Source organism: Chiloscyllium plagiosum, chromosome 7, assembly GCF_004010195.1.
Source record: "Chiloscyllium plagiosum isolate BGI_BamShark_2017 chromosome 7, ASM401019v2, whole genome shotgun sequence".
Classification (NCBI taxonomy): Eukaryota; Metazoa; Chordata; class Chondrichthyes; order Orectolobiformes; family Hemiscylliidae; genus Chiloscyllium; species Chiloscyllium plagiosum.
Window position 1 is genome coordinate 50,657,358 of NC_057716.1, and position 25,667 is coordinate 50,683,024.

The window sequence follows — 25,667 nt, forward strand, 5'->3', positions numbered from 1 at the left end:
ATGTTAACAAATATTTCTCTTCAATTAACAACTGGAGCTGTCCATCAATAGACACCTGATTGTAAAATGACAGTTTGAAGAAATAGGTACAATTCGTATAATGGTTTTGTGTGACCAGACAGTCTTAGATATCTAGCACTTTTTTTAACTTCCACACGTCTTTTTCAGACCAGTTCCTTGAAATCTTTGCCAGCCCTAATGGTTTATATGCATTTTATGCACAAGTCATGCCTTTTCACAGTCACAAAATATGCTTTACCTTTACTAATGGATGTCTAAATTCTCCCAATTGGATGCCTTACCTCCACCAAAAGTGTCCTGGGACCAGATCCAAAGGTGTCCCTCACCTGTCCAAAAAAGAGAAATAAAGAATATTCCTTCAATCGTCTCCTCTCACACTCCTCGCTTAACCATACAATCTCATACCCCACCAATACTAATCTGTACAAACTAATGACCTCCACACACCTCCACAGGTCCTCATTCCTGAAGAAGGGCTCATGCCCGAAACGTCGATTCTCCTGCTCCTTGGATGCTGCCTGACCTGCTGTGCTTTTCCAGCAACTCATTTTCAGCTCTCATATATTCAAACCCAGCTATGCCCCTCTACTGAATCACATGGTGCCATCTACCATCTTTCCTGATGATATCTGACAGAGTCTCTGAAGAGGTGTCACTGAACCATGTGTTGAACTTCTTCAACATCTGTGACGTCTTTAAGTTTGTTGTGGTGACCAACAAAGACCCTTGCACAGCTCTTGGTTTGCAGAGTGAACAGTTAGCCTTTAAATATGTGCCAGAGCTTACAACCCTAGAAGACCTTGTCAGAAGTAAGAAATTCCTGCTTGCTTGCCCCATACAATTCACCATCACTTGTGTAATATCTTGCTTACATATATAATGCAGTGAAAAGCATGTGCAAGATTACTTATCCAGACCATGGTAGAACTGATGACGTTTCACATGTTTGACATCATACTTTAACTTCGCAATGGAAAATGCCGGTGTATGTCTGGTCCTTTTCAGATGCCATTCACTTGTAATAATTCCCAGTTTTGGGAAACTAAGACATATAGGATACTAATTACCAGAGCAAAGGCTGACTACAGGATAAGAACACCTTCAAGAATGAAGAGAACAAGATCCATTCATGGGTAGAGATAAAAGAAAGATAATTGTATCAAAGTCCAAAAGTCTAACAATGGCTTTGTAAAAATTTCTACTTCTGCCTCTTAAACCTTTTAATAATAAATTTTTAGATTATATTCACTCTTCTCTCCACATTATAACATAATGTGGCTTTCTGTAGGATATCCAGTTTTATACTTCATTCAATGCAAATGTTTAACACTATCTTTATCAGAAGCACATAGTAAAATTTTACTTTTTTTTTCCTTTCTCAGGAAGCTATAATTTACTCCCTACAGAAAAGATACTCAGACCTACAGATATACACCTATGTTGGGGATATTTTAATTGCTTTGAACCCTTTCCAGGACCTACCTATTTACACTCCAGAGGTAAGACAGAATTTCTAACATGCTGGCTAAGATTTTGAAAGTTTGATCTTGGTTTTTCTTCAACCTGGCTTTTCAACCAAGATTGGGTATTCCCAAATTATCGCATGCATTTTCTTTCACTCTTTAAATTCATGGCATTTACTGAATAATAAGTTGCAGCATTTCTCACTGGAAAAAAAATGGAAACCTTGTTATTTTATGCAAGTGGGTCCTATGAAATCCAAAAGCAGTTTTCAACTGAACCTATGGGAACTGAACTGCACCATAATGACATAACAAGTTTACTTTGCGAGTAGCTGAACTACTTAAATCAAGAAATTTCCTGATGTTGCTCCCAAGCTCTGCATATGAGCTGACTTCAGTGAGATGATGATAGGAGTGTTACAATTATTTGAATTACTGGCACTGTAAGTGGCCTGGACTTAGGTTCTTATTCACAGTATAATGGCCCATACTGCAAGTGAATATTTGTGGACAGTAAATTCTGATGAGATTGAATTTAGATGTAACAGCTCAACTTCCAAATAATTTGCTAATATCCAATGCTGCCCGTGTTGAAATAAAAAAGCAAAATGCTGCAGATGTTGGAAATTTGAAATTAAAGCAAGTGCTGGGAAAACTCACTAGATAGTGGGGTGGGTGGGGCACATCAATAAAGTTAAAAAAGCACTGTTAATGTTTTGAGTTGCATGATTCTTTGGGTTTCGAAGATGAGTCCGTCAACTTGATACTAATGCTGGACCGGACTATCCACTCCCTAGAAATAACAGGAAGGGCAAATAATTGGGGGGTGGGCGAGTGGATGGAGATGGTTGGCACCAGAAACATACTCATCCTCTTCCTACCACCTCAGCAATCAAGTTCTGGGTGGATAGGTCAATAGGCATCCTTCCAGACTCCCATCAATTAAGGCCCAAGAGTCATCAATTAACAACCATTTAAAGATCTCCAAGCTCCACATGCCTGATCACCAATCTTCCTGGCAGGCAAGAAAAATGGCTTCATACCTGATAGAGATCAAAGTGCCTGACAACCATGTTGGTGGGAGGGGCCTCCATTTGCTCCTGTAAAGGGACAATTGAAGGGTGTGGAAGAGAGCAGGACAGTGACTGCTTAAAGTGAATGCAATCAGATGAACCTTATTAATTATGAGATCCTTGATTGGGGTTGTTAACCTGGGCCAATCAGGGAGCCCTTCTGACAGGCGATTTAGAACCTCCTCACTTAAGGGACTGACTAGCCATTTGAATACAGAACTGGCTTGAAGGTAGAAGACAGAGGGTGGTGGTGGACGGTTATTTTTCAGACTGGAGGCCTGTGACCAGTGGAGTGCCACAAGAGTTGGTGCTGGGTCCACTACGTTTCATCATTTATATAAATGATTTGGATATAAACATGGGAGGTACAATTAGTAAGTTTGCAGATGACACCAAAATTGGAGGTGTGATGGACAGCGAAAAAGGTTACCTCAGATTACAACAGGATCTTGATCAGATGGGCCAATGGACTGATGGAGTTTAATTCAGATAAATGTGCGGTGCTGCATTTTGGGAAAGCAAATCTTAGCAGGACCTATACACTTAATGGTAAGGTCCAAGGGAGTGTTACTGAACAAAGAGACCTTGGAGTGCAGGTTCATACCTCCTTGAAAGTAGAGTCGCAGGTAGATAGGATAGTGAAGAAGGCATTTGGTATGCTTTCCTTTATTGGTCAGAGCATCATGTATAGGAGTTGGGAGGTCATGTTGCAGCTGTACAGGATGTTGATTAGGCCACTTTTGGAATATTACATGCAATTCTAGTCTCTTGTTGGAGCGTTGAAGGCTGAGGGGTGACCTCATAAAGGTTTTTAAAATCATGAGGGGCATGGATAGGATAAATACACAAGGTCTTTTCTTTGGTGTGGGGTAGTCCAGAACTAGAGGACATAGGTTTAGGGTGAGAGGGGAAAGATATAAAAGCAACCTAAGGGCCAACATTTCCATGCAGAGGGTGGTGCATGTATGGAATGAGCTGCCAGAGGAAGTGTGGAGGCTGGTACAATTGCACCATTTATAAGGCGTTTAGATGGGTATATGAAAAGGAAAGATTTAGAGGGATATGGGCCAAGTGCTGGCAAATGGGACTAGATTAGGTTGGGATATCTGGTTGGCATGGATGAGTTGGACTGAAGGGTCTGTTTCCATGCTATACATCTCTATGACTCTATGACTGCAAACTGGCTGGCCATAGCCAGTGTGCTGTGCACATGTAAATAAAGGGTGACTTGCTGATAGGATACCGACCTCTGTGTAGTTATTTCACCAGCCCTATCTATGTCTGCAACTCCCTAATCTTTTTCATCCTGTAATCCTAAATCTGCGATTTCCCACCCCATTAAAAACTCACTATTTCACTGGTTCCAGTCTTCATTGACTCTCTGCAGCTCTCAGAGGCTGCCAGCCAACGAATAGGCTAGTATCTTCAGATGGTGTGGAAAATCTCTGGCACAGCCCTGGTCATTGCTTAAATGTCAGATTTCTATTTCATCGTTGGGCTTTCTCACCTGAACAGGTAGGGGCTTATTCATTTTTTAGAAACATCTGCTGCCACACAATGCAAGAAAAATTAAATCCCGGCCTCTGTTTATCTCTGCACAGATGATGCATGACCTGCTGGGTTTTTTTTCAACACATTGTACTTTTACTTTTGTGGAGCTTGCTGACTTGGGCAAAGTTTTACAATACGCATTGTAACCTTACTGCTGTAAGTCAATAGTTTTTGAAAATGATCAAAATATTGGCAAAGAAATAAAACTGCATCTAAACTGTCAAAAATGTTAGATTTATACAGCATTTTATTACATTCCAAAGAAATATCCCAAACTTTTCATGCGATCGATTAAGTTTAATTGTAATCACAATGAAAGATGAATAATCGTAGAATAAATTAATCCTTGAAAGAGGTGGAATGAATTGCATGTGTCACCATGAGATGTGATAATCTTTGTTCAATAATTTTTCTGACAGGCTAACATGTTTTTTTCCCCACAGTTTTCTAAGCTTTATCATGGTGCCAGGCGTTGTTCAAATCCACCACACATTTTTGCCACTGCAGATGCTGCGTATCAAGGAATGGTAACTTTTAGCAAAGATCAGGTGAGAGTATGATTGACTGGTAACATTGACATTATTCAAATGTAAATTAACTATAGCTCTGCATACACACAATAAGCAACTGCAAGTAAAGATCCAGTTGGCTCGGGAGAATGAAGAGGCAAAAGAAATTAAAAAGTTAGAAGTTTTTTACTGGAGAAATTAAGGGCAATGAAAATTGATATATCTCTAGGATATCGTGGTCTTCATCACAGTGTATTGAATGATGTAGCTTTGAAGTTAGTCAATGCAGTTATGATTATCTTCTAAAATTCTATGGATTCTGGAATCATTCCACCATTTAAGAATGGAACAAGAGAGAAAGTGGAGAACTACAAACCTATTCACCTTACAAGAGTGGCAGGGAAAAAGAATTGAATAAATAGACATTTGAATATTTAATGATCTGATTAGGTATAGTCAGCATGGATTTGATTATGGGAAATTGTGTTTCATGAACTTGTTGGAGCTTTTGAAGACGTTACTGATGAAATTGATGAAATGATGGACTTGGTGCATTTAGATTTTCAGAAGGCCTTTAATAAAGTTTCCCACAGGAGGCTGGTCAGAAAATTAAAGTAGAATGAGATAAAAGGAGATGTAATGCATGGATTAATGATTGGCTAATGGACAGAAAACAGAGGAATAAATGGGTCAATTTTACACTTGAATGCTGTTACTTGTGGGATACACCAGGGATCATTTCTTGAGCCCCAGCTATGCACATTTTCACCAAGCCCTTACACTTGCTATCGTGACGTTGCATGTGTGACACATAGCTTGCACCTTCTGCCTTTTAGTAGAAACCACTCCCATTGACTGCATTTTAGTATAATTCTCTCCACCTTTCCTTTACCTAAACTACTCTCAAATCATGCCATCTCTTCAACCTTTTACCTCTCCTCCTCCTAAGTTGTTGATACCCACAACCTTTCCCTGTTTATGAGTCTCCCCTTCTCCATTTCTAATTCGTTTGACCACTCCCTCTTTCTCGGTGTTTCCCTTATTCCTCATTCTCACAGCCAGCTTGACCTGAAAAATTCACATTGGCTTTGATTCTCCATCAGCAAGGCCATGGGAAATCAGCTAGTTTTCTGTATTATTTTTGTTCAATTAAATTTTAGTGGTGAAACACCTGCTAGACCTACAACTTAAAATGTCAGACTGATCATTTTGCAGCTGTGTTCCAGCCCAGCTGCTTCCTGACCTGTCCATCCTCAGTGGTATACTGGAACGTAGCAGCTTGAAAGGCCTCCTATGTATAATTTTCACTTCATCAGATTCAAAGACAAACTGAAGAGAATTGGAGACTGATTAGGATAGTGAATCATCTCCCAGGCTGGTTGGTTGCTTTATTTATTTAAAAAGTTAAAAGGCCCAAAAAGGAATAAAAACTAATCAAATTCCCATTTAATTTATTTAGATAATGAAGCTTGTTCTACAGGGTTTATGAAAAAAATGCTATAATTGGATTTTCCAATAATGCATATACCTAACAATTTTATGAGATAGAAAGGACAGTGAAAGTTCTGGGACTCAGTCTTCCAATTACTCCATGCTAGGAATCATAAAACCCATTTTTTAAACTCTTGGGAAGTGTTGGAATTCCTGTCTCATTTTGCTGATAGCAGTCTTACTCAGACTTTGAAAATTATTTCTAACATTTTTCTCTTTTTTGATTAGATACATTTTCCAAGTTACAGCTTTTCAGAGAGCATTAAAAATAACTGAAATTGCTGTGAATACATTATATGCATTATGGTATAAACTCCTTGAGCAATTTAAAGGCAGCACATTAGCACTAAGTTGACATGGAAGAGGTCCTTTTCCCTCAAATATGGTGCAGTACTGCTTTTATATACATATGCTGTTGATAGACCCCACCATTCTCCATATCAGAAAAGGAGGCTGACTATCCATTCTTCATCAGTGAATCCTTTCTATCTAGGTCAGAGTCTGCTTATGAAATCTGTGCAGCAACTATGGATATGTATAAGACCCCTTTAGCAGAGCTGCAGTTGTGTCTCAGTTTTGGCATGAGTGAACATGAAGTTGGAAACATTCATTTGCAGAGTGTGATTCTTGCAGTGCTGCCAGACCTGGGTTAGAGTAGATTCCCTACAGTGTGGAAACAGGCCCTTCAGCCCAACAAGTCCTCCAAAGAGTAACCCACCCAGACCATTTGCCTCTGACTAATGCAACTAACATAATGGGCAATTTAGCATGGGCAATTCACCTGACCTGCACATCTTTGGACTGTGGGAGGAAACCCGTGCAGACACAGGAGAATGTGCAAACTCCACACAGACAGTCGCCCAAGGCTGGAATTGAACCTGGATCCCTGGCGCTGTGAGGCAGCAGTGCTAACCACTGTGCCGCCAGGAGTAGGCAGGGCTATTTGATTTGATTTGATTTATTATTGTCACATGTACCTAGGTACATGAAAAGTTTTGTTTTGTATGCAGTACAGGCAAATCATACCATACAAAATGCTTTCGAGTAATAAAACAGTGCAAAGAGTACAATGTTACAGCTGTTGATAGAAGTTGCACAGAGAGCGAGAACAGCATTCAATTTAAAATTTCAAAGTTCCATTCAGAAGTCTAATAACAGCAGTCTGAGTGGTGCTATTCAATGATATTAATGAAGAGTGTCTCACAGGCTGTGGCATTTCTTGCTCCCAGTGAATTGATGTAAGTCTCCTGAGCAATGCTATGTGAACACATTTCTCCCCCTACCTGTTCGAGAGTTTGGCATGTAACGTGAATAGTTAGATTGTTCTATTCAAATGTACCACATATTGATAACCTTATGTTACCTGGTTATTTGAAGCATCCAATCACTTTCATGATTTGGGCTTGGATATTTTGGTTACTGCACACAATGTTGAACCTGGGTCCTGTCAAGCATGGTACACAGCCATCTTTTGGGAAGCATGCACAAAAGTGCAAATGGACTAATCCTACTCCAGTGTCTCGCACATTGTTAGCCAAAAATGGAGTTGAATTTGTAACTCCTGACGGGGACATGTGCAGAGGCAGCTAGATTTGCAATCTAATTTTGCCCCTAACTGTGCTGGTTCAACAGCTCCATTCCTGTCCCTGTGCTAGTTTTCCAGAGGTAAGATTAAGGGTTATAAGGGATATCTGTTCATCGCAAGACGGTGTCCATTTAATCTTGTGAATAGCCTGTGAAGGCCTTATATTGAGGTAAAGGGCATCCCCATCTGAAGTTAGCCTCTTCCCTACCTGCGTTCAACTACAGCCAAAGGTCACAATGGAAACTGGCTGGAAAAGCCTTTGTTAATTTCAAAATTGAACAATTTTGAGTAAAGATAACTTCCATTTTGCTGCACTCTTTTTCTCACTTATCTACTGTGATGTCTTGTTGTTGCTCCTAAGCTGAAGGGTCTCATTTTGGCCTCCTGACCTTAGTTGTATGTTGATCTAGCCTCCTGTTATTAGTTGGACAACCTTGAGAAAAATCACAGGTTCATGGTTGTTTCCACACAGTGACGTTTTCTGAACTTCATTTGGATCTCATGCCAGGATCTGAAGCACAAAGGAAAAATGCATTTTAAATCTATTTAAAGGCTCTAAATGTACCCTACATTTAGCTGGCCATATATCTTCAATTTTCAGCATAACATTGAATGATTCAGTAGATGAATTAACCTCACAAAATTATAGATAGTCAATTCATTGAACAGTTGACTAATTTTGCATCAGGAATTGAGCATTTAAATCTCGAGGTAGTCTGCACTAAAAAAATTATTAAAATAATGAGTTGTGCTGTGAATTCATTCAAAAAATATTCAGATGGTGCTTTCATAAAATTTTGTTTCAAACCAATTGGGATTATTAAGATAGCATTGTTACATTAACAATTTGTTTTGAAGTTTTATGATTTTTCTGCTTATTGTTGTGGTTCTGTTCACCGAGCTGGGAATTTGTGTTGCAGACATTGCGTGTGTGGCTACTAAGGATAGCTGGTCGTGTCGTTTCGTGGCTAGCCTTAGTAGCCACACACGCAGATGACAAGCAACATGAGTTTGACTGGGACAACACTACTATTATAGGACAAGCGAAACACAGAACAGCCAGGGAATTCCTAGAGGCATGGCACTCATCCACAGATTCAATCAATAAGCACATCGACCTGGACCCAATATATCGACCACTGCAACGGACAGCTGGAACTGACAACCGAAAGCAGCAGAGACAAACCACTATAAATGTCGGAGGAAAGATCACATAAGCGCTTCACAGGAGGCTCCCAAGCACTGAGGATGTCACCTAGACAGGGGATGAAACGTCTGCAACACAAATTCCCAGCTCGGCAAACAGAACCACAACAATGAGTACCCGAGCTACAAATCTTCTCACAAACTTTTCTGCTTATTTTTTAAGTTACATTTTTATGATGAACACTGCTTCTGTTGGATTTAGATGTCTATCCAACAGTTTAGAGAGAATATTATAAAGTTCTGTGTGCCTTATTTGCAAAACTGCATAACCAGTTCTCTTTCTTATGCCTTGTCATTTGTTTTGACCATACTAGTGCATCATCATAAGTGGAGAAAGTGGTGCTGGGAAGACAGAGAGTGCACATTTGATTGTTCAACACTTAACCTATCTGGGAAAGGTATGGTCACATAACTACTAATATTAAACTATTTTAATGGAATACATCTTTAAAATTGAAATCATTGTAGTTGATGTCTAATATTTAGCATTTTATAATGGTGAAAATGCAGCATAGTATATGAATTTCCATTTAAATGTAGAATTTAGAACTGTGCATCTTTGACAAACATTCTGATTTTCATTTTATTTCCATACGCATTGATGTCTTTTGTCAATGTTCAGTGACTACCAAGGTCCTGAAGCATGTTTACTGATGCTTACCTGCTCTGACACGTATAATGGATAATTAACACTGCTGCTGCTGATTGCAAATCTCCTGCTGCTGATCCTCCTGGTGCTGCTCTCAATTGTGTTGGTGGCCAAACATGTGCCCAGTGTCACCATCACTCCATTGGGTGATCTGAGAGCTATACCTGACCCTCTAATCTCTCAGCCATGATATTAACAATTTTCACTTTCTTAACTGTGCTGACTGCTGTTTGCCTGCAATTCTGCATACTGGCCATTGCTTCACCAAGTTGAAAGCAAGAAAGTATCTTACAATTATAATTGTCAAACTTATTTTTAGTAAGATTTATGTTTAGTTAATGCACAGATACTAATGTTGTTGCAGGCTAATAACCGTGTCCTACGAGAAAAAATTCTTCAAGTCAATCCACTTGTGGAAGCCTTTGGAAATGCATGCACTGCAATCAATGATAATTCCAGTCGATTTGGGAAATATCTAGAAATGAAATTCACTCCGACAGGGGCTGTAATGGGAGCAAAGATCTCTGAATATCTCTTGGAAAAATCAAGAGTTATTCAACAACCTATGTATGTAATTGGTCGTTTAAAATATATTCGTTCATTGTATCTGTAAATTAATAATTTTCTTAACCCTGCATGCAATTCTGATGCATGAAGGAATTTTGTTAGTGCTGGAATTACCCAGTTGTACCTTTGCTGTGTGTGTTTGAAACAAATATTGTTTTTCTATTTGGAATATTATTGTGTTCTGCAGCGTTAGCATCCTTCACCTTGAGATGTACAAAATTTGCATTTCTACTGTTATCTTGATAAATTCTGATAATAAGACAAATTTAATTTTGTTACTTACAATATTCTGAAATTTACTGCTAAATGTATGAACAAGAAGCAGGAATAGGTCATTCAGCCCCTCGAGCCCACTCTGCCATTCAATAAGGTCTTGACTGATCCCATAGCAACCTCAAATCTACATTCCTATCTATCCCTGATAACCTTTTACCTCCTTGCTTCAGAGGAACCAGACAGACTAAGGGCTTGAAACATAATTCCCTGAAAATGCAATTACAATGAATAGAGCCATTAAGTGTTTATGAAGTGGGGAATGGAGTACTAGAGCAAAAAAGTAAGAATAGATTTGCACAAATATTGGTTATGCCATAATTATAGCACCGATATTAGTTCATGGGAAGCCAGTATTGATTTTCAATGACTAATTGTCCTTGAGAAGGTGGTGTTGAGCTGCTTTCTTGAACCAAAATGGTCCTTGGTATGGAGGGAGTTTCCATTGAACTCCCACTGAAGGGAGTTTCATGATTTTGACCCAGTGATGATGAAGGAATGGTAATATAGGCCAATGTCAGGATGTCGTGTGACTTGGAGGGGATCTAGCAGGTGATGTTCACATATATCTGCACTTTTTGTCCTTTAAGTGATAAATCTTGTGGTTTTAGAAGGTGCTGTCAAAGCCGTCTTGGCAAGATGCTGCAGTGCATCTTGTCAATGGCACACACTGCTCCCATGGTGTGTTTGTGGTGAAGGGAGTAAATGCTTAAGGTGGTGGATGGAGTGTCAATTGCACAGGCTACTTGTCCCAGATTATGTTGTGCTTCTTGATTGTTGTTGACACTGCATCCATCTGGACAAGTCGAGAATATTCCATCACATTCCTGACTTATGCCTTGAAGATGGTGCACAGGCACTGGGGAGAAAGGAGCTGAGTTTCTGGTTGCAGAATTCCGAGCCTTTGATGTGCTTTTGTAGCCACAATTTCAGTTTTGAGAGGTCAGTTATAACAAGGACTTTGAAGCTGTATAGAACATACAATATAAATTCACTAGTGAAGTTTAATTTTGAGGAACAACTGAAGAAAAAGATTCAAAGAAATGCTATTAGTGTATTTGGACTATGTTTACTTTACTATGAAGAAAGAATGAAGTGGAGATCATTACTTCTTTTAATGCTAGCCAGATTAATAAAGGAAGTGAAGGAAAGGAAGACGTGGAGCCACGGGAAGTGATTAGGTTGGCGGAATAGTATTAGATTACATAAACAGTGATTTGGACAGATAAAATGGGTGAAATGGTCTATATCTTGTTGACCTCCAGCTTTTATTTTGTATTTTGTATAACTCAGTTCAAAAAGTATCACAAAAATGGCGAAAATGATAGTCAGCTTGTTCCAGTAATATAAAGTAAACCAATGAAAATTTTGAATTTTAAATTATTCTTTTCTCAGAAGTGAATCTTTCATAGAACATTTGTAACATTTCAGATTTTAAAAGTTAATCTGAAGAATCCAAAAACTGCTTTAATACTATCATTATTTACTTGCAGAGGTGAGAAAAACTTCCATATTTTTTATTACATTTACGCTGGTCTCTATCATCAGAAGAAACTGACAGAATATAAGCTTGCTGAGAACAAACCACCAAGGTGAGAAATTGTACAATACTTTATAATGTTGGATTGTTGATTTTATCTATCATTGAATAAGCAGTATCTTCTAAGAATGTATAGTTGTTTTGCTAGACCAACTTTCAGATGTTAACATTAGTTGTGACAGACAAACAAAGTGCAAATGAAATAAATATTTGGGTTTATCTTTACTTTCAAAGACAAATTAAGACCTTCACATATAATGCATTTTTTTGAAATCTGGTGGCTGTTGTTATGCAAAAATTAAGGGGATGAGTCTGAGGGAAAGTAAGCTTGAGTCAGAAGGTAAGTGCCTTGACCCAAGAGGAGGTTCAGAGGTGCTTGCTGGATGAAGTTAGGGAAGCAGATCACGGCTGTAGTGGGGGTCACTGAGTGGTGATATGGGCTAGTTTAAAGATCTGGATTGCTTTTCTGGGACTTTATCCCAGTTATATAATTAAATATTGGACCTTTGCCCCTCACATACCATCAAACGCACCCTGCCCCCTCCATTCATTCCTCAATCCTACATTCATTCTAATTTATTTCAACCTCACCCACAACCACCTCCACAGTGGCCCTTCCAAGTCAACCCATACCCCATAACCACCCCCAATAACCCCAGACTCCCTTCATGACAACCCATCCCTCCACCATTTTTCCCAATAGACTCTTACTTTTTTGCCACCTTTGTGCCAATTCAGTGCTAAATCATATCAATCCAGGCCCCATATCACCACTTTTTCTGTTACTGTCTCTGCCAACTCACCTAATATCCAATGTAGGCAGATGTCGGGACTTATGCTGAGATGAAATAAAGTTAAATGACAAATGAAATTCCAGAATTCACAATATTAAGGACTGTTCCATTTATAAAAGATAATTTAGATCCCCTCAAGTACTTATTCCTTTATATAAAAAAAATTTACAACTCCACATCAAAGACAGTTAATTCTTTAATAGATTATTTGAACTGTCAATCAAACTATGGATTTACAGACCCATTTTAAATATCAGACTCATTGAAAATCCAGCCTATAGCTTAGAGAGCTTAGGCAGCTGAAGACATGGCTGTCAATGCTTTAGCAATTAAAATTTATAATGTATAATAAACCAGAACAAGATAAGCACAGATATCTTTTTGAACTCTGGAGGAATTGACAGAGGTAAGGAAGACCAGACCATATTGGATTTGAAAACAATGGTGAGAATTTATAAGATTAAATTGTTTGACTTGGACAGGTCACTTTAGCATAGGGTGATAGCTGAATAGCACTTACTGTGCAGAAGGAATTGCAGAGTTTTAGATGGCCTCAAATTTATGGGATGCAGATGGAAGAGTTCCACCAAGGGTACAAATCTAGAGGTTAACAATGAAGTGAATTAGATTTTAAGTAAGAGATGAGTTGAGGTGGGACAGATCTAGACATAACTGTGGTGATGGAAAGAGCGTCTTAGAGAAGTTGCAGGTATGTAGTTGGAAGCTTACCTTGAGGTCAAGGTTGCAAACAATCTAATTCAGTCTCTGATAATTGCCAGGGAGAGGAATGGAGCTGGTAGTTAGAGAAGCTGGTGTTTTAATCACATGAAATGTTTTTAATTTTCCCAGTAGTTAATTGAAGGCAATTCATGTTCATCCAATGTTAGTGGAGGAGTCAAGAGTGGTGTGAGGCAAAGCTGGATGCTGTCAGCATACATGTGAAAACAAATGTGCCTTTGGATAATGTATCTGAGGTGCTGCACTTAGTTATGAAATAGGAAAGGGCACCGGATAGATCTTTCAACCAGAAGTAACACCGGATGTACTGTTATGAGAATGGGATGAGAAGGTAGTTTAAGTCATCCTCTGACTATACTTTGGTAATGACAGTGAGAGGAGTCTCAGATTGCTGGATGATAATGAAGACGTATTTGATGAGGATGGTATAGCCAAAGGTCAAAAGGTTGAAGAGGGATAGATTGTCTTCATCATTGTCATGTAGGATATCATTTGTTCAGAATTTGGCACCAAGTTGTGATCTGCTCAATGCCACACCATTGTCATAATGGGACAAATGGTGGAAAGAGTAGCACAGTGTGGACGTTTTCTTTAGTGGAAAAGTGTCATCATCCCTTAGTCAGATTTACACTAAGGCAGTTGATGCAGTCATCCACCATGAGGTTATGAATAGTAAGAGTCTTGTTCACAAATAAATTGATATTTTGAGCAATTCGGTTGCTACTTGCAATGATCCAATATTGAATAGCTTGATGAGGATTTTGGAGGATGCCAAGAGAGGCACAGGGAGGTGCTACCGAATCATTGAAGAGGAATTAAAGCCTAGGGCTGTAGCATGGATGCTGGAATGTTGACACTAGAGAATTAGGAGGAAAGTGACCTGGAAAGTGAATAAGTGAAAGGAGCATACTAGTGGAAAAGTGATGTGTGGAGGAGTAAACAGAGAGACAACTTAAAAATAATGCAAAAGTGAAAATGGAGTGATGGTTCCTGGTCGAGAACAGCAGCCAAAGGTATTCCCAAATAGACTCAGAAAGCTCAACCTATTTTAACCTGATTGTTTGAAAAAAGGACACATAAAAACCAGACAGTGAATAGGAAAAATATAGGACATAACAGGAAGGAATATAGACGTAAAGTTCAAGGCCTGTGATGAGATGACAAGGACACTGTTGATATGGCATCAGTACAGAGCACCATAATGCCTTCTGTGTGACGAATATATAGAGAGAAGTGCATAATATAAGAACTAGGAGCCCTTCGAACTGCTCCACCATTCAATAAGATTATTGCTGATCTTTTCGTGGCTTCAGCTCCATTTACCTGCCCTCTCACTCTAACCCTTATTTCCATTATTGTTCAAAAAAACCATCTTAACTTTTAAAATAGTTACTAAAGTAGTGTCAGCTACTTCACTGGGCAGGGAATTCCATAGATTCACAACTGTCTGGGTGAAGAAGTTCCTTCTCAATTCAGTTCTAAATCTGCTCCCCCTAACATTGGCACTATACCTTCTGTCCTAGTTTCACCTGCCAGTGGAAACATCCTCTCTATGTCTATCTTATCTCTTCCCTTCATAATTTTATATGTTTCTAAAAGATCTCCCCCGACATTTCTAAATTCCAATGAATATAATCCCAGTCTACTCAGTCTCTCCTCATAAAACAATCTCCTCAATTCTGGAATCAACTAAGTGAACCTCCTCTGCACCCCCTCTAGAGCCAATACATCCTTTCTCAAGTAAGGAGACCAAAACTGCACACAGTACTCCAGGTGTGGCCTCAGCAGCACCCTATACAGCTGGAACACAATCTTCATGCTTCCTAATTACCTGTTGTTCCTGCAGACCAACCTTTTATGATTCATGCACAAGGACACCCAGGTCCCTCTGCATAGCAGCGATCTGCAACTTTTTACCATTCAAGTAATAGTCCTTTTTAGTGTTACTCTTACAAAAATGGATGATTTCACATTTATTAACATTTTATTCCATCTGCATTGCTAACTGTTCGTCAACCAATCCTCTATCCATGCTAATACTTTACCTGTAAAGCCATGCATCTTTAGCTTATGCAGCAGCCTCTTCTGTGGCACCTTGTTGAAGGCCTTTTGGAAATCTAGGCACACCATATCTACTGGGTCCCCATTGTCTACCGTGCTCATAATGTTTTCATAGAATTCCAAAAGATTAGTTAAGCATGACCTGCCCTTCATGAACCCATGCTGCATCTGCCCAACGGGACAATTTCTATCTTGATGCCTTTGCTATTTCTTCCTTGATAACAGACTTAAGCATCGTCCCCATGACAGAAGTCCAGAAGGTTTTGAAGGGTGGAGTAAACACACTCATGGAGGTATTTCTAGGATTGAGATCAGATGCTGGTTTGAAAAGATTATGGCAAAATTGGAGAACATGATAAAAGTCATAAGCAGCAGAGAGGGGCCAGGAACCAGATTAATAGTTAGGATTGTGATATAAATATACTCATCTGCCAGGAGGTGAAAACTACACAATTATATTTTATTATCCAGGCTGTATTAATTACAGTGAGCATAGCTGATATGGACATCATCTAAATATTATCTGCTTCATGAGTTTTTTGTAAACACTGCAGATAATCTTAAAATAGAGCCCTCTTTATAAGATGATATCTGATTATGAACTCAGTGTAGATTATCTAAAATATTTTAAAGCAATTTAGAAACTGTTAAGAAAATATATAATAATAGTATCACATTTGACATTCTGGAGTTACCATTGACCAGAAACTGACTGAAATAGCTAGTGGCGACAAGAGCAGGTCAGAAGTTGGGAATCCTGCAGTGGGTAACTCACTTCTTGACACACCCTATTAATCATCTACAAGGCGCTAATCAGGCGAATGATAGAATACTCACCACCTGCCTGGATGAGTGCAGCTCCAATAGCATACAATCAGCTTTGCACTATCCAGGACAATACAGCCTACTTGATTGGTAACATATCCACAAATTCTCACTCCATATACCAGCGATACACAGTGGCAACAGTATTTACTGCCCCATTGTTTTTGTAACCAAACTGAATAACCTTACATTTATCCATATTATACTTTATCTGCAATGCATTTGCCTGCTCACTGAGTTTGTCCAAATCACACTGAAGTATCTCTGCATTATCCTCACATTCACCATCCCACTCAGCTTTGTGTCATTTGCAAACATTTAATTCTCTCATCTTAATCATTAATGTATGTTGTGAATAGCTGTGATCCAGTCACCAATCTCTGCAATATTCCACCAGTCACTGCCTGCCACTTGGAAAAATACCCATTTGTTCCTATTCCTTTTTTCCTGTCTGCTAACCAGTTATATATCCATGTCAGTACACTACCCCAATTATCCCAATGATCTGCAGGTGTTCTTGCTATGTTTGGCAAAGCACTGCCCTGTTGAGCTAGAACATGCTGAGACAATTGTCTTCTGTCATTAGCAGTTAGGTATGTCAAGATCTGCAGATATGCTCTGGTGCCTAGTTGATCTCTTTTGTCTTCTTTCATGTAGTACTACTTCAATTGTGAAATACTATAGTTGGAATTTTTAAAATTACACTTACAGGAATAAATATACACCAGTCTGAATATCTTTTGCAAAATTAGACACTAAAAAAAATCAGAAATAGGGTTACATTTTTAACAAAAACAAAAGTGGTTTTAAAAAATCTATAAACATTGTAGAAATAAAACAGCAAAGCCAGTAATAATTTAAGAGCTCCTTAACTTATGGACTTTTGCTTTCCATTTCTAATGCAAGAAAAGCAAATGTAAGCACCAAAAATTGCACTTTGTCTTCATTCAAATAATTTCCTATCATATTATTGAAGTAAAGTACGTAATTAATGCAAGTACGCTAATATTGAATTGCAGTCCAATACGAATGTAGTGCACAGCGTATTCTCCCAATTCAGAGCTCCTTCAACACTGATTACACAGGTGTCATCCTAGTTGCTGGCTAATATATTCACGAGATTATTTTGTCAGTGAAGGTCAGGTATATTGCTTTTAAATTGGCTGCACGATGCTTGGTATAAAAGAGAACTGTCCAACTATTTGCATTGCTGTTAATATTTAGTTGCATTCTAAGCTTTGAATGGTTTCAAAATTAAGATTCTGTACCAGCATGGTTCTTTCTGCTTGTCTAGGTATATTGATCATGAAAGAGACACAGTTATGCAAGACATCTTAACAAACAGTTCATACAGAGAACAATTTGAAGCCATTCAACACTGCTTCAGAATCATTGGATTCACTGATGAGGTGGGTAAAACAAAAGATGTCCCAATATATTATTTCTTACAGTTTTGGCATTAGCAGTTCACTAAATTGTATTTGTCATTTTTTGTTTGAAAAGTAATATCGCATTCAATGTTTGACATGCATGGTACATCTCCTGAGAATCCATGAAAATCAAGGGTGCAACGAACCAATAATTAGCTCTAATTCTGTTTGGTGCACACAATTTAATCTCACTAAAAAACAAGGATTACATTTTTTGATTGAAGTGGAGACACGTAAATGGAAATAATTCTGTCATTTTTAATTTGAGTTTTATGCACCAATAGTTAGCAGTATAAAGATACATTTTAGATTGACATCCCTTGACGTCAAGGCTTCATTCGACCGAGTGTGGCATCAAGGAGCCCCAGCAAGATTAAAATCAAAGGGTATCAGGAGGCAAACGTTCGCTGGTTGGAGTCTTGTTCAACATCATTTGTGACTCCTCAGATACTGAAGCAGTCCATGTTCAAATGTAACAAGATCTGGACAATATTCAGGTTTGGGCTAACACGTGGCAAGTAACATTCGTGGAATATAAATGCCAAGCTATGGCCATCACCAATAATAGACAATCTAACCACCATCTCTGGGCATTCAAAGGTGATACCACCACTGAATTCCTCCCACTATTAACATTCTGTGGGTTACCATTGACCAGAAAGTCAACTGGACTCACTACATAAATACAATGGCTACAAGGGCAGATCAGAAGCTAGGAATACTGTAGTAAGTAACTCACTTCCTGACTCTCCAAATCCTGTCCATCATCTACAAGGCACAATTATGGACTGTGATGGAATACTCCTCACTTGCCTGGATGGGTATAGCTCCAGCAGCAGTCAAAAAGCTTGATACCATCCAGCATCTGGCTTGATTGGCACTACATCCACAAGCATCCATTCCCTCAACCACTGATGCTCAGTAGCAACAGTACATACTATCTACAAGATGCCCTGCAGAAATTCACCAAACGTTCTCAGACAGCATTTCCAAACCCACAACCACTTCCATCTTGAAGGACAAGGGCAGATACGTGGGAATACCACCACCTTCAAATTTTCCTCTAATCCATTCACCATCCTGACTTGGAAAGAAATTGCCATTCCTTCACTGTCGCTGAGTGAACATCCTAGAATTCTGTCCTAATGTCATTGTGGGTCAACCTATAGCAGGTGGATTACAGCGTTTTAAAAAGCCAGCTCACCACCTTCTTAAGGTCATCTAGGGGCAGGCAGTAAATGCTAGCCAGCAAATGATGCCAGTGTTCCACAAGTGAATTAAGAAAACTTCAATATTAATAATGATAAACCTAACAATAATGAATCAGTTAGTTTAACCATGGTATTGGGGAATCTTTAATAGACTATGGGTTGAATTTTACTGGGAAGCATTTGCATGCACCTCTACCTGCTTCCTGAGTAGAAGAGTTTGTCATGAGCTGATTGACTATTAAAGAATCTGCATTGCAACAATAATGCACTGAGGATAGACTTAACATAGTGAGAGTGAGACTTCTGCCCCTGAGAGACAAATTTCTGCCTTCTAGAGCTGCCAACTAATCTGGCCACCAACAACGCAATCACAACAGCAGCAGAACTCAGTAGTTGTCACTACCTGGTGCCCAAAGTATCTTCATGAAAAAGGGAGCAAGGATACAGATTTCTGGCAATGCTTTTTTTTTGAGTGAGAAAGGATTGGGAATCCTACTTGGATGGTCGTGGAGGAGGTGGGAGTGGGAGGTGAGTGTTGCGTCGGCCAGGGCAGATTCACAAAATGAATGGAAAATTCTGCCCCTGAGGGACAGGAATTCACTCAGAGGAGTTGAACACACATTTGGATCTGTCATCACAAAATCCAAAACATATAATTTCCCAGAAGTATTTGTGAACTAAGGGTTTAAAGAGAGTGAGGAATTGAAGAAGTTCAGTACTGATAACCAAACATTATGATTGAAAATTTAATGAGGTTAAAGAGTGATTAATCTCTATGCTCTGATACTCTGTATCCCAGAGCACTGAAGGATGTGGCCCTGGAAAGATTGGTTTGTACTTTTGTATGGTGGATATTGGACCAACCAAATACTGGACTGTGGACAAGCTCCTACAGATGGAAAGTGGTGCATGTAACCCCAATATTTAAAAAAGGAGGGAGAAAAAAATCAAAATTACAGACCAGTTAGCCTAATGTTAGTAGTGGGGAACATACTAGAGTCTGTTATAAAAGATATGATAACAGAACATGCTGAAAGCATTAATGGCTTAAACACCACACACAGGTTTATTTGGAAGCACTAGCTTTCGAAGCGCTGCTTCTTCGTCAGGTGGTTGTGGAGTATAAGATCGTCAGGCACAGAATTCATAGCAAAAGTTTACAGTGTGATGTAACTGAAATTATTTATTGGAAAAGACCTGGATTGTTTGTTAAGTCTCTCATCTTTTAGAATGACTATGTTGGTTTCAGTTCTTTCATATGTAAATCGTAGAACATTTTAAAAGTTACATTCTCAAGTGAACTTTAACAATTGGTGTCATGTCGGCCCAGGTAATGCGTTTAAAGTGTGAGGTGCCCTGTATCAGAATGATTCCAATCTAAAAAAACGGGTATACAGAATCTTACATGGATTCATGCAGTTTTTGAGAAAAATACAATGTAATTCTGCAAGTACAAATTCACCCCACAAATGTGTGTGTGTGTGTATACGCACGCGTGCGCATGTTGGGGGGAAGTTATGAGTGTCTGTGAGTGCGTGTACGTGTGTGAGTGTGAGTGTAAAGGGGTATAAGTCTGTGAGAGGGAGTGTGTGAGTGTGGGAGTATGTGTGTGTGTTTGAGTCAGTGCTTGTGTTTGAGAGAGGGTTTGCATGAGAGTATGGTTATGTAGGAGTGTGTCTGTCTGCAGGAGTGTATGTGTGTCTGTAGGAGAGTGTGTATGTGTCTATCTCTGTGTGTGTGTGTGTGTGTCTATCTGTGTGTGTGTGTGTCTGTGTCTGTGTGTGTCTGTGTCTGTGTCTGTGCGTGTATGTAGTGCACCTGCAGTGAGTCACCTGCAGTGTGACATGAACCCAAGATCCCGGTTGAGGCCATTCCCATGGGTACCGAACTTGGCTATCAGCCTCTGCTCGGCCATTTCGCTTTGTTGCCTGTCCCGAAGTACGCCTTGGAGAATGGTCACCTGAAGGTCCAAGGTTGAATGTCCCGGATCACTGAAGTGTTCTCTGACTGGGAGGGAACACTCCTGTCTGTTGATTGCTGTGCACTGTCCATTCATCAGTTGCTGTAGCCTCTGCTCTGTCTTGCCAACGTACCATGCCTCAGGGCATCCTTGCCAGTAGCATATGAGATAGACAACGTTGGCTGAGTTACATGAAAAGACATAATTTTTATCAGTGTCATTTTGTCAAAGTATCTAAAAGACTGACACATAATTTTCAGTGTGAAAAACAGAAAGACAGAAAGAATACTAAATGTTATTTGAAAAAAAATTCCTAACCTTTTAAGTTCAGGTTGCTATTGCATTTTAAGACATTTGATAGAGTCTTGAGAACTTATGTGACATTATTTTGAAAAGTTTTGAATATTTGTTAGTATTAAAGAATGTTGGCATTAGCACCAGTGATGATAGACTAGTTCCAGAAGGAACAAAAACTACAAATATCATAATAAAAGTGATATAAATACATATTGCTCTTGATACTAGCAGTCTGAACAACAGGAACTGATGGAAATATTCAGGTCATTATGTATTTTCACAGAAAACATTTAACCTGTTTCTCCTGCTCTTCCTGATTCTAACTAAAATTTAAAACAAAATCTTTTTGATGAAAACCACAAACAAACCAATCAAAGATTATGTGTTGTTCTTTTAAATACTTTGACAAAATGAGAAAATGATAAAAACAGTGTCTTATCTCAAATTTGAATCAGGTTGTTGTTCAGGTTAGAGGCCTGTGACCACTGGTGTGCTGCAAGGATCACTGCTGGGTCCACTATTGTCTGTCATTTATATAAACAATTTGGATGAGAATGTAGGAAGCATGGGTAATAAGTTTGCGGATGACACTAAAATTGGTGGTATAGTGGACAGTGAAGAAAGTTACCTAAGAGTACAATGGGATCTTGATAGACTGTGTCAGAGGGTCGAGGAATGGCAGATGGAGTTTAATGCAGATAAACGTGAGGTGTTACATCATGGTAAGACAAATCAGGGCAGGACTTACACATTTAATGGTAGGATCACAGGGAATGTTGCTGAACAGAGAGACCTAGGGGTGCAGCTACATAGTTCCTTGAAATGGCATCATATGTTTTTAAGATGGTGAAGAAGGCATTGGACATGCTTGCCTTCATCGGTCCGCGCATTAACTATAGGAGTTGGGAATATCATGTTACAGCTGTAAAAGACTTTGGTAGGGCCACATTTGGAGTACTGTGTACAATTCTGTTTGCCCTGTTATAGGAGCAATGTTATTATACTCAAAATGGTGCAAACATGATTTACAAGGACATTACCAAGATGGGAATGTATGAGTTATAAGGAGAGTTGTAAACACTGGGATCTTTTCCTCCTGGAGCATAGGAGCTGAGGGGGTGATCTTATAGAGGTTTTTGAAATCTTGAGGAACAAGATAAGATCCAAAGACTTTCCCAGGGTAAGGGAGTCCAAAACTAGAAGGCATCAGTTTAAGGTGAGAGGGAAAAGATTTAAAAAGGACTTGAGGGACAACATTTTCACAGAGTGGTCGTTTATAGAACGAGCTGCCAGAGGAAGGCGTCGAAGTGGGTACAATTACAGCATTTAAAAGACATTTGGGCAGGTACATGGAGAGGAAAGGTTTTGAGGCATAGGGGCCAAACGCAGGCAAGTAGGTCTAGTTCAGTTTAGGAAACCTGGTCAGCATAAATGCATTGGGCCAGTTTATATGCTGTATGACTCTAATTGATTACAGTTCCAACCTGATTTTCTTTAGTCAGTTGTTCATTTTGTCTGATGAGAAATTGTGTACTTATTTAAAAATCCATCCAGTTTGTAAAAAAAGACCTATTTATGGGTTGACAGAAAATGGGACTGTTACTCACAACCTCTTTTTTTTTATCGCCAGTATCCTGAAAATTCGAAGATGTTGTAATCTTGGCAATAATTCCACCCTAAGCAATGTTAACATTTAGCACCAGCAGAATATTAGTATTACCAGTCAGTATTACATTATTGGAAACAAATCCCCATCTTGCTTCAAATTAAAATTATTCCTGAATTATGTTTTGTAGGAAGTTTTAAGTAGGCTGATTTACAGTGAATTTTAAATGAAGCTGTGTCAGCTGTTTTCTATAATGTGAACATGTATGCATGGAGTACAGCCCAACCATAACTGTTACTAACAGTAAATGAGTTCAAAATTAATGGAGTACTCTTAATGTCAAGAGGAAAATCCATTTCATTCAATTTCTTGTTATAAATAAACAACTATGTTGTATATTATCTTTTTTAAAATACTCTGGTAGAAAGCTTCTTAAGCACTCCGTTGAGTTACAATGTGTATGAAGCTATCAAAATGTAAGGCTTATTTCATTGTGCATAACTGAATTATTTTTCAGGAAGTTCGGTCAGTGTACAGAGTTCTTGCTGCAATCCTGAATAATGGAAATATTGAGTTTTCACCCATTGCCTCAAAGCATCAGATGGATAAAAGTGAAATTCCAGATGGTGAACCTTTAGAAAATAGTAAGATTTCTTTTCAATGTATTATAACTGCAAACGTAGCATAATACAAATACAGTATTACATCTTGAGATTTATTCTCTTTTATTCACAGAAAAGATTGATAATAATCTAAGTTTAAAAGCTGTGACGTAAAAATTAGGAGCTGGAATAGGTCATTTGACTTTAATAGCCAAGTCACACAATTTATATGATCATGGCTGATCACCGACATCAATCTTGAAGTAATTTACCTATGTAGGGACTGAAAATATATGTGCTATCGTCTTCTGGAAACTATATTTCATTTTCCCAGTTCCAGCTGTTCTGGAGTCATTAACTACTCTTGACTGTGGATGGCTCAATTACTTGTTCGCCTTACTAGTCCAGCACTTCCAAGCTAATCTGCTTTCATTGCTACAAGATTTTATGAGACTTACTTCAGGCTTTTCCAACTGATTCAAATTAGGAAACCTCCATATACTGTTACCTCTCAAAACTTAAACTGATATGAAGGAGTAGGTTTTCACTCCTGAGTCAGGTGCATGGTGGGAAATTTCCTGGATTAACATTTCAGGTCCAGTGACCCTTCTGCAGATCTGATTGGAGCTAGGAAAAGGTTAGTATATATTGCTGACAATAGGGTGGGGAAGGGGAGGAGTAAACAAAGAGAGAGAGAGAGAAGAACAGTGGGGCAGACAAAGGAGTACGTAAAGGTCAGCCTAGGAGAATGAATAGATGCTAACGGTGACCATTTTGACTGAGAATGGGTTGGTTGTGATGGCAATCCATGTGATGACAAGGCCTGGTGTGTGGGGGTTTGGGTAAGGACATGGGAGAAGGTGCTCAGACCCCAAAGTTATTGAACTCGATATTGAGTCCTGAAAGCTGCAGAGACCCCAAGTGGAAAATGGGATATTGATACCTTTACTTTCCAGAAAGATACCTGATATGTCTAATGACCTCCAATAGACTTAGACATTTTCCTCACATGCATAAAGCCTAGAAGCCATGTTTCAGAAATTGGTTGATGAAATTGCTTCTGAGTCATGTCAACTGCATTTTCAAATGTGCCATTGCCTTCGAGAACTGGGTATGTGAGAAATAAGTTCTGTCCTGTTTACCCCTACCATCCCCGCCATATTGAAATGATTGATGCCTGATATGGAGGAGGGGCATGTGCATTCATGTTTCAGTGTTACCTTTGCAAACCTGCAAAGCCCTTCTGGCTCAGTAAAAAGAAGGGCCTAATCTTTACCTGCATTTCATGTTCTAAGTGAAGAAATTCATTTTGTCGAATTCAGCTACCTTTAGTGAGCTGTAAACCACAGAATGTCTAAGTTACAGCTACTACTTAGATGGTTTTGCACTCCTCTCGACAGCCTCAATCTTTTCAGTCTGTCAAAATTTTGATTTTATTTTCATATATATATTTAGACTTACAATTCATTTGGTTTATACTTCTTTAGAAATTGTGGTTCCCTTTTCTGTTTCTGCTTTCAGTTAGATCATGCGTTATGTTTTTCTATCTCTGTTCTATCTCTTCTGTCTCACCTTGTAGGTGTAATAACCTCTCTGTCTGTTTACGTTGTAATTACCCCATTTTTCTGCAGCTGAAACTACAATTCCTAAGCTACAAATTGCATTCTAAATCCAAAAACGTATTATAAAACACAAGAAGCATGAACAAGTTACACCCCAGTAACAATAATGTTGCAACCCTACCTGTTCTGATACCGTTGTTGGCTTCTTTGAAATTATGGGCATGTACTATTCTAAATTGTAATGCATAAATTATATTTATTTAAATGAGTTTAGGTATAGTAGCCAAGCATTCCCATATTCTGCCTTCTCTGTTGGAAATGTGTAGAAAAAAGCTATTCGAGAAATGGGTGTTCTCTGTGAGTCCACATTAGTTTTATCTTATTGTGATACACAGCAAGATCCTTCATTCATGTTTAGAATTATTTGTTAAATGAGCATAGTTGTTTTTTGGGGAGAGAGCTTCACACTTCTACACCTTTTTGTGTGAAGAAATGTTTTTGAAGTTCTGTCCTTTATGGATCAATGGTGGTTTGAAATTTGTGTTCCATGGGCTTAGATTCCTTTATCGGTGAAAAAAAATTCTTTCTATTTATCCTGTTGATTCTTCTGAAAATCCTAAAAAACCTCCATCAAATTACACTTTAGCCTTCTA

The 25,667-nt window shown here is 38.8% G+C and overlaps 1 protein-coding gene across 4 annotated transcripts in view; it reads left to right on the forward strand.

Moving 5' to 3' along the window:
- myo3b (myosin IIIB) overlaps positions 1-25,667 on the forward strand; it is a 577,679-nt gene that overhangs the window by 204,521 nt on the left and 347,491 nt on the right. For all 4 annotated transcript variants that reach the window (XM_043693701.1, XM_043693698.1, XM_043693699.1 and 1 more), the window contains exons 11-17: positions 1,404-1,520; positions 4,552-4,656; positions 9,214-9,297; positions 9,913-10,115; positions 11,882-11,980; positions 17,641-17,755; positions 23,368-23,494. In XM_043693701.1, coding sequence (XP_043549636.1) covers positions 1,404-1,520; positions 4,552-4,656; positions 9,214-9,297; positions 9,913-10,115; positions 11,882-11,980; positions 17,641-17,755; positions 23,368-23,494 — 850 coding nt within the window. The remainder of the gene's footprint in view (positions 1-1,403; positions 1,521-4,551; positions 4,657-9,213; positions 9,298-9,912; positions 10,116-11,881; positions 11,981-17,640; positions 17,756-23,367; positions 23,495-25,667) is intronic.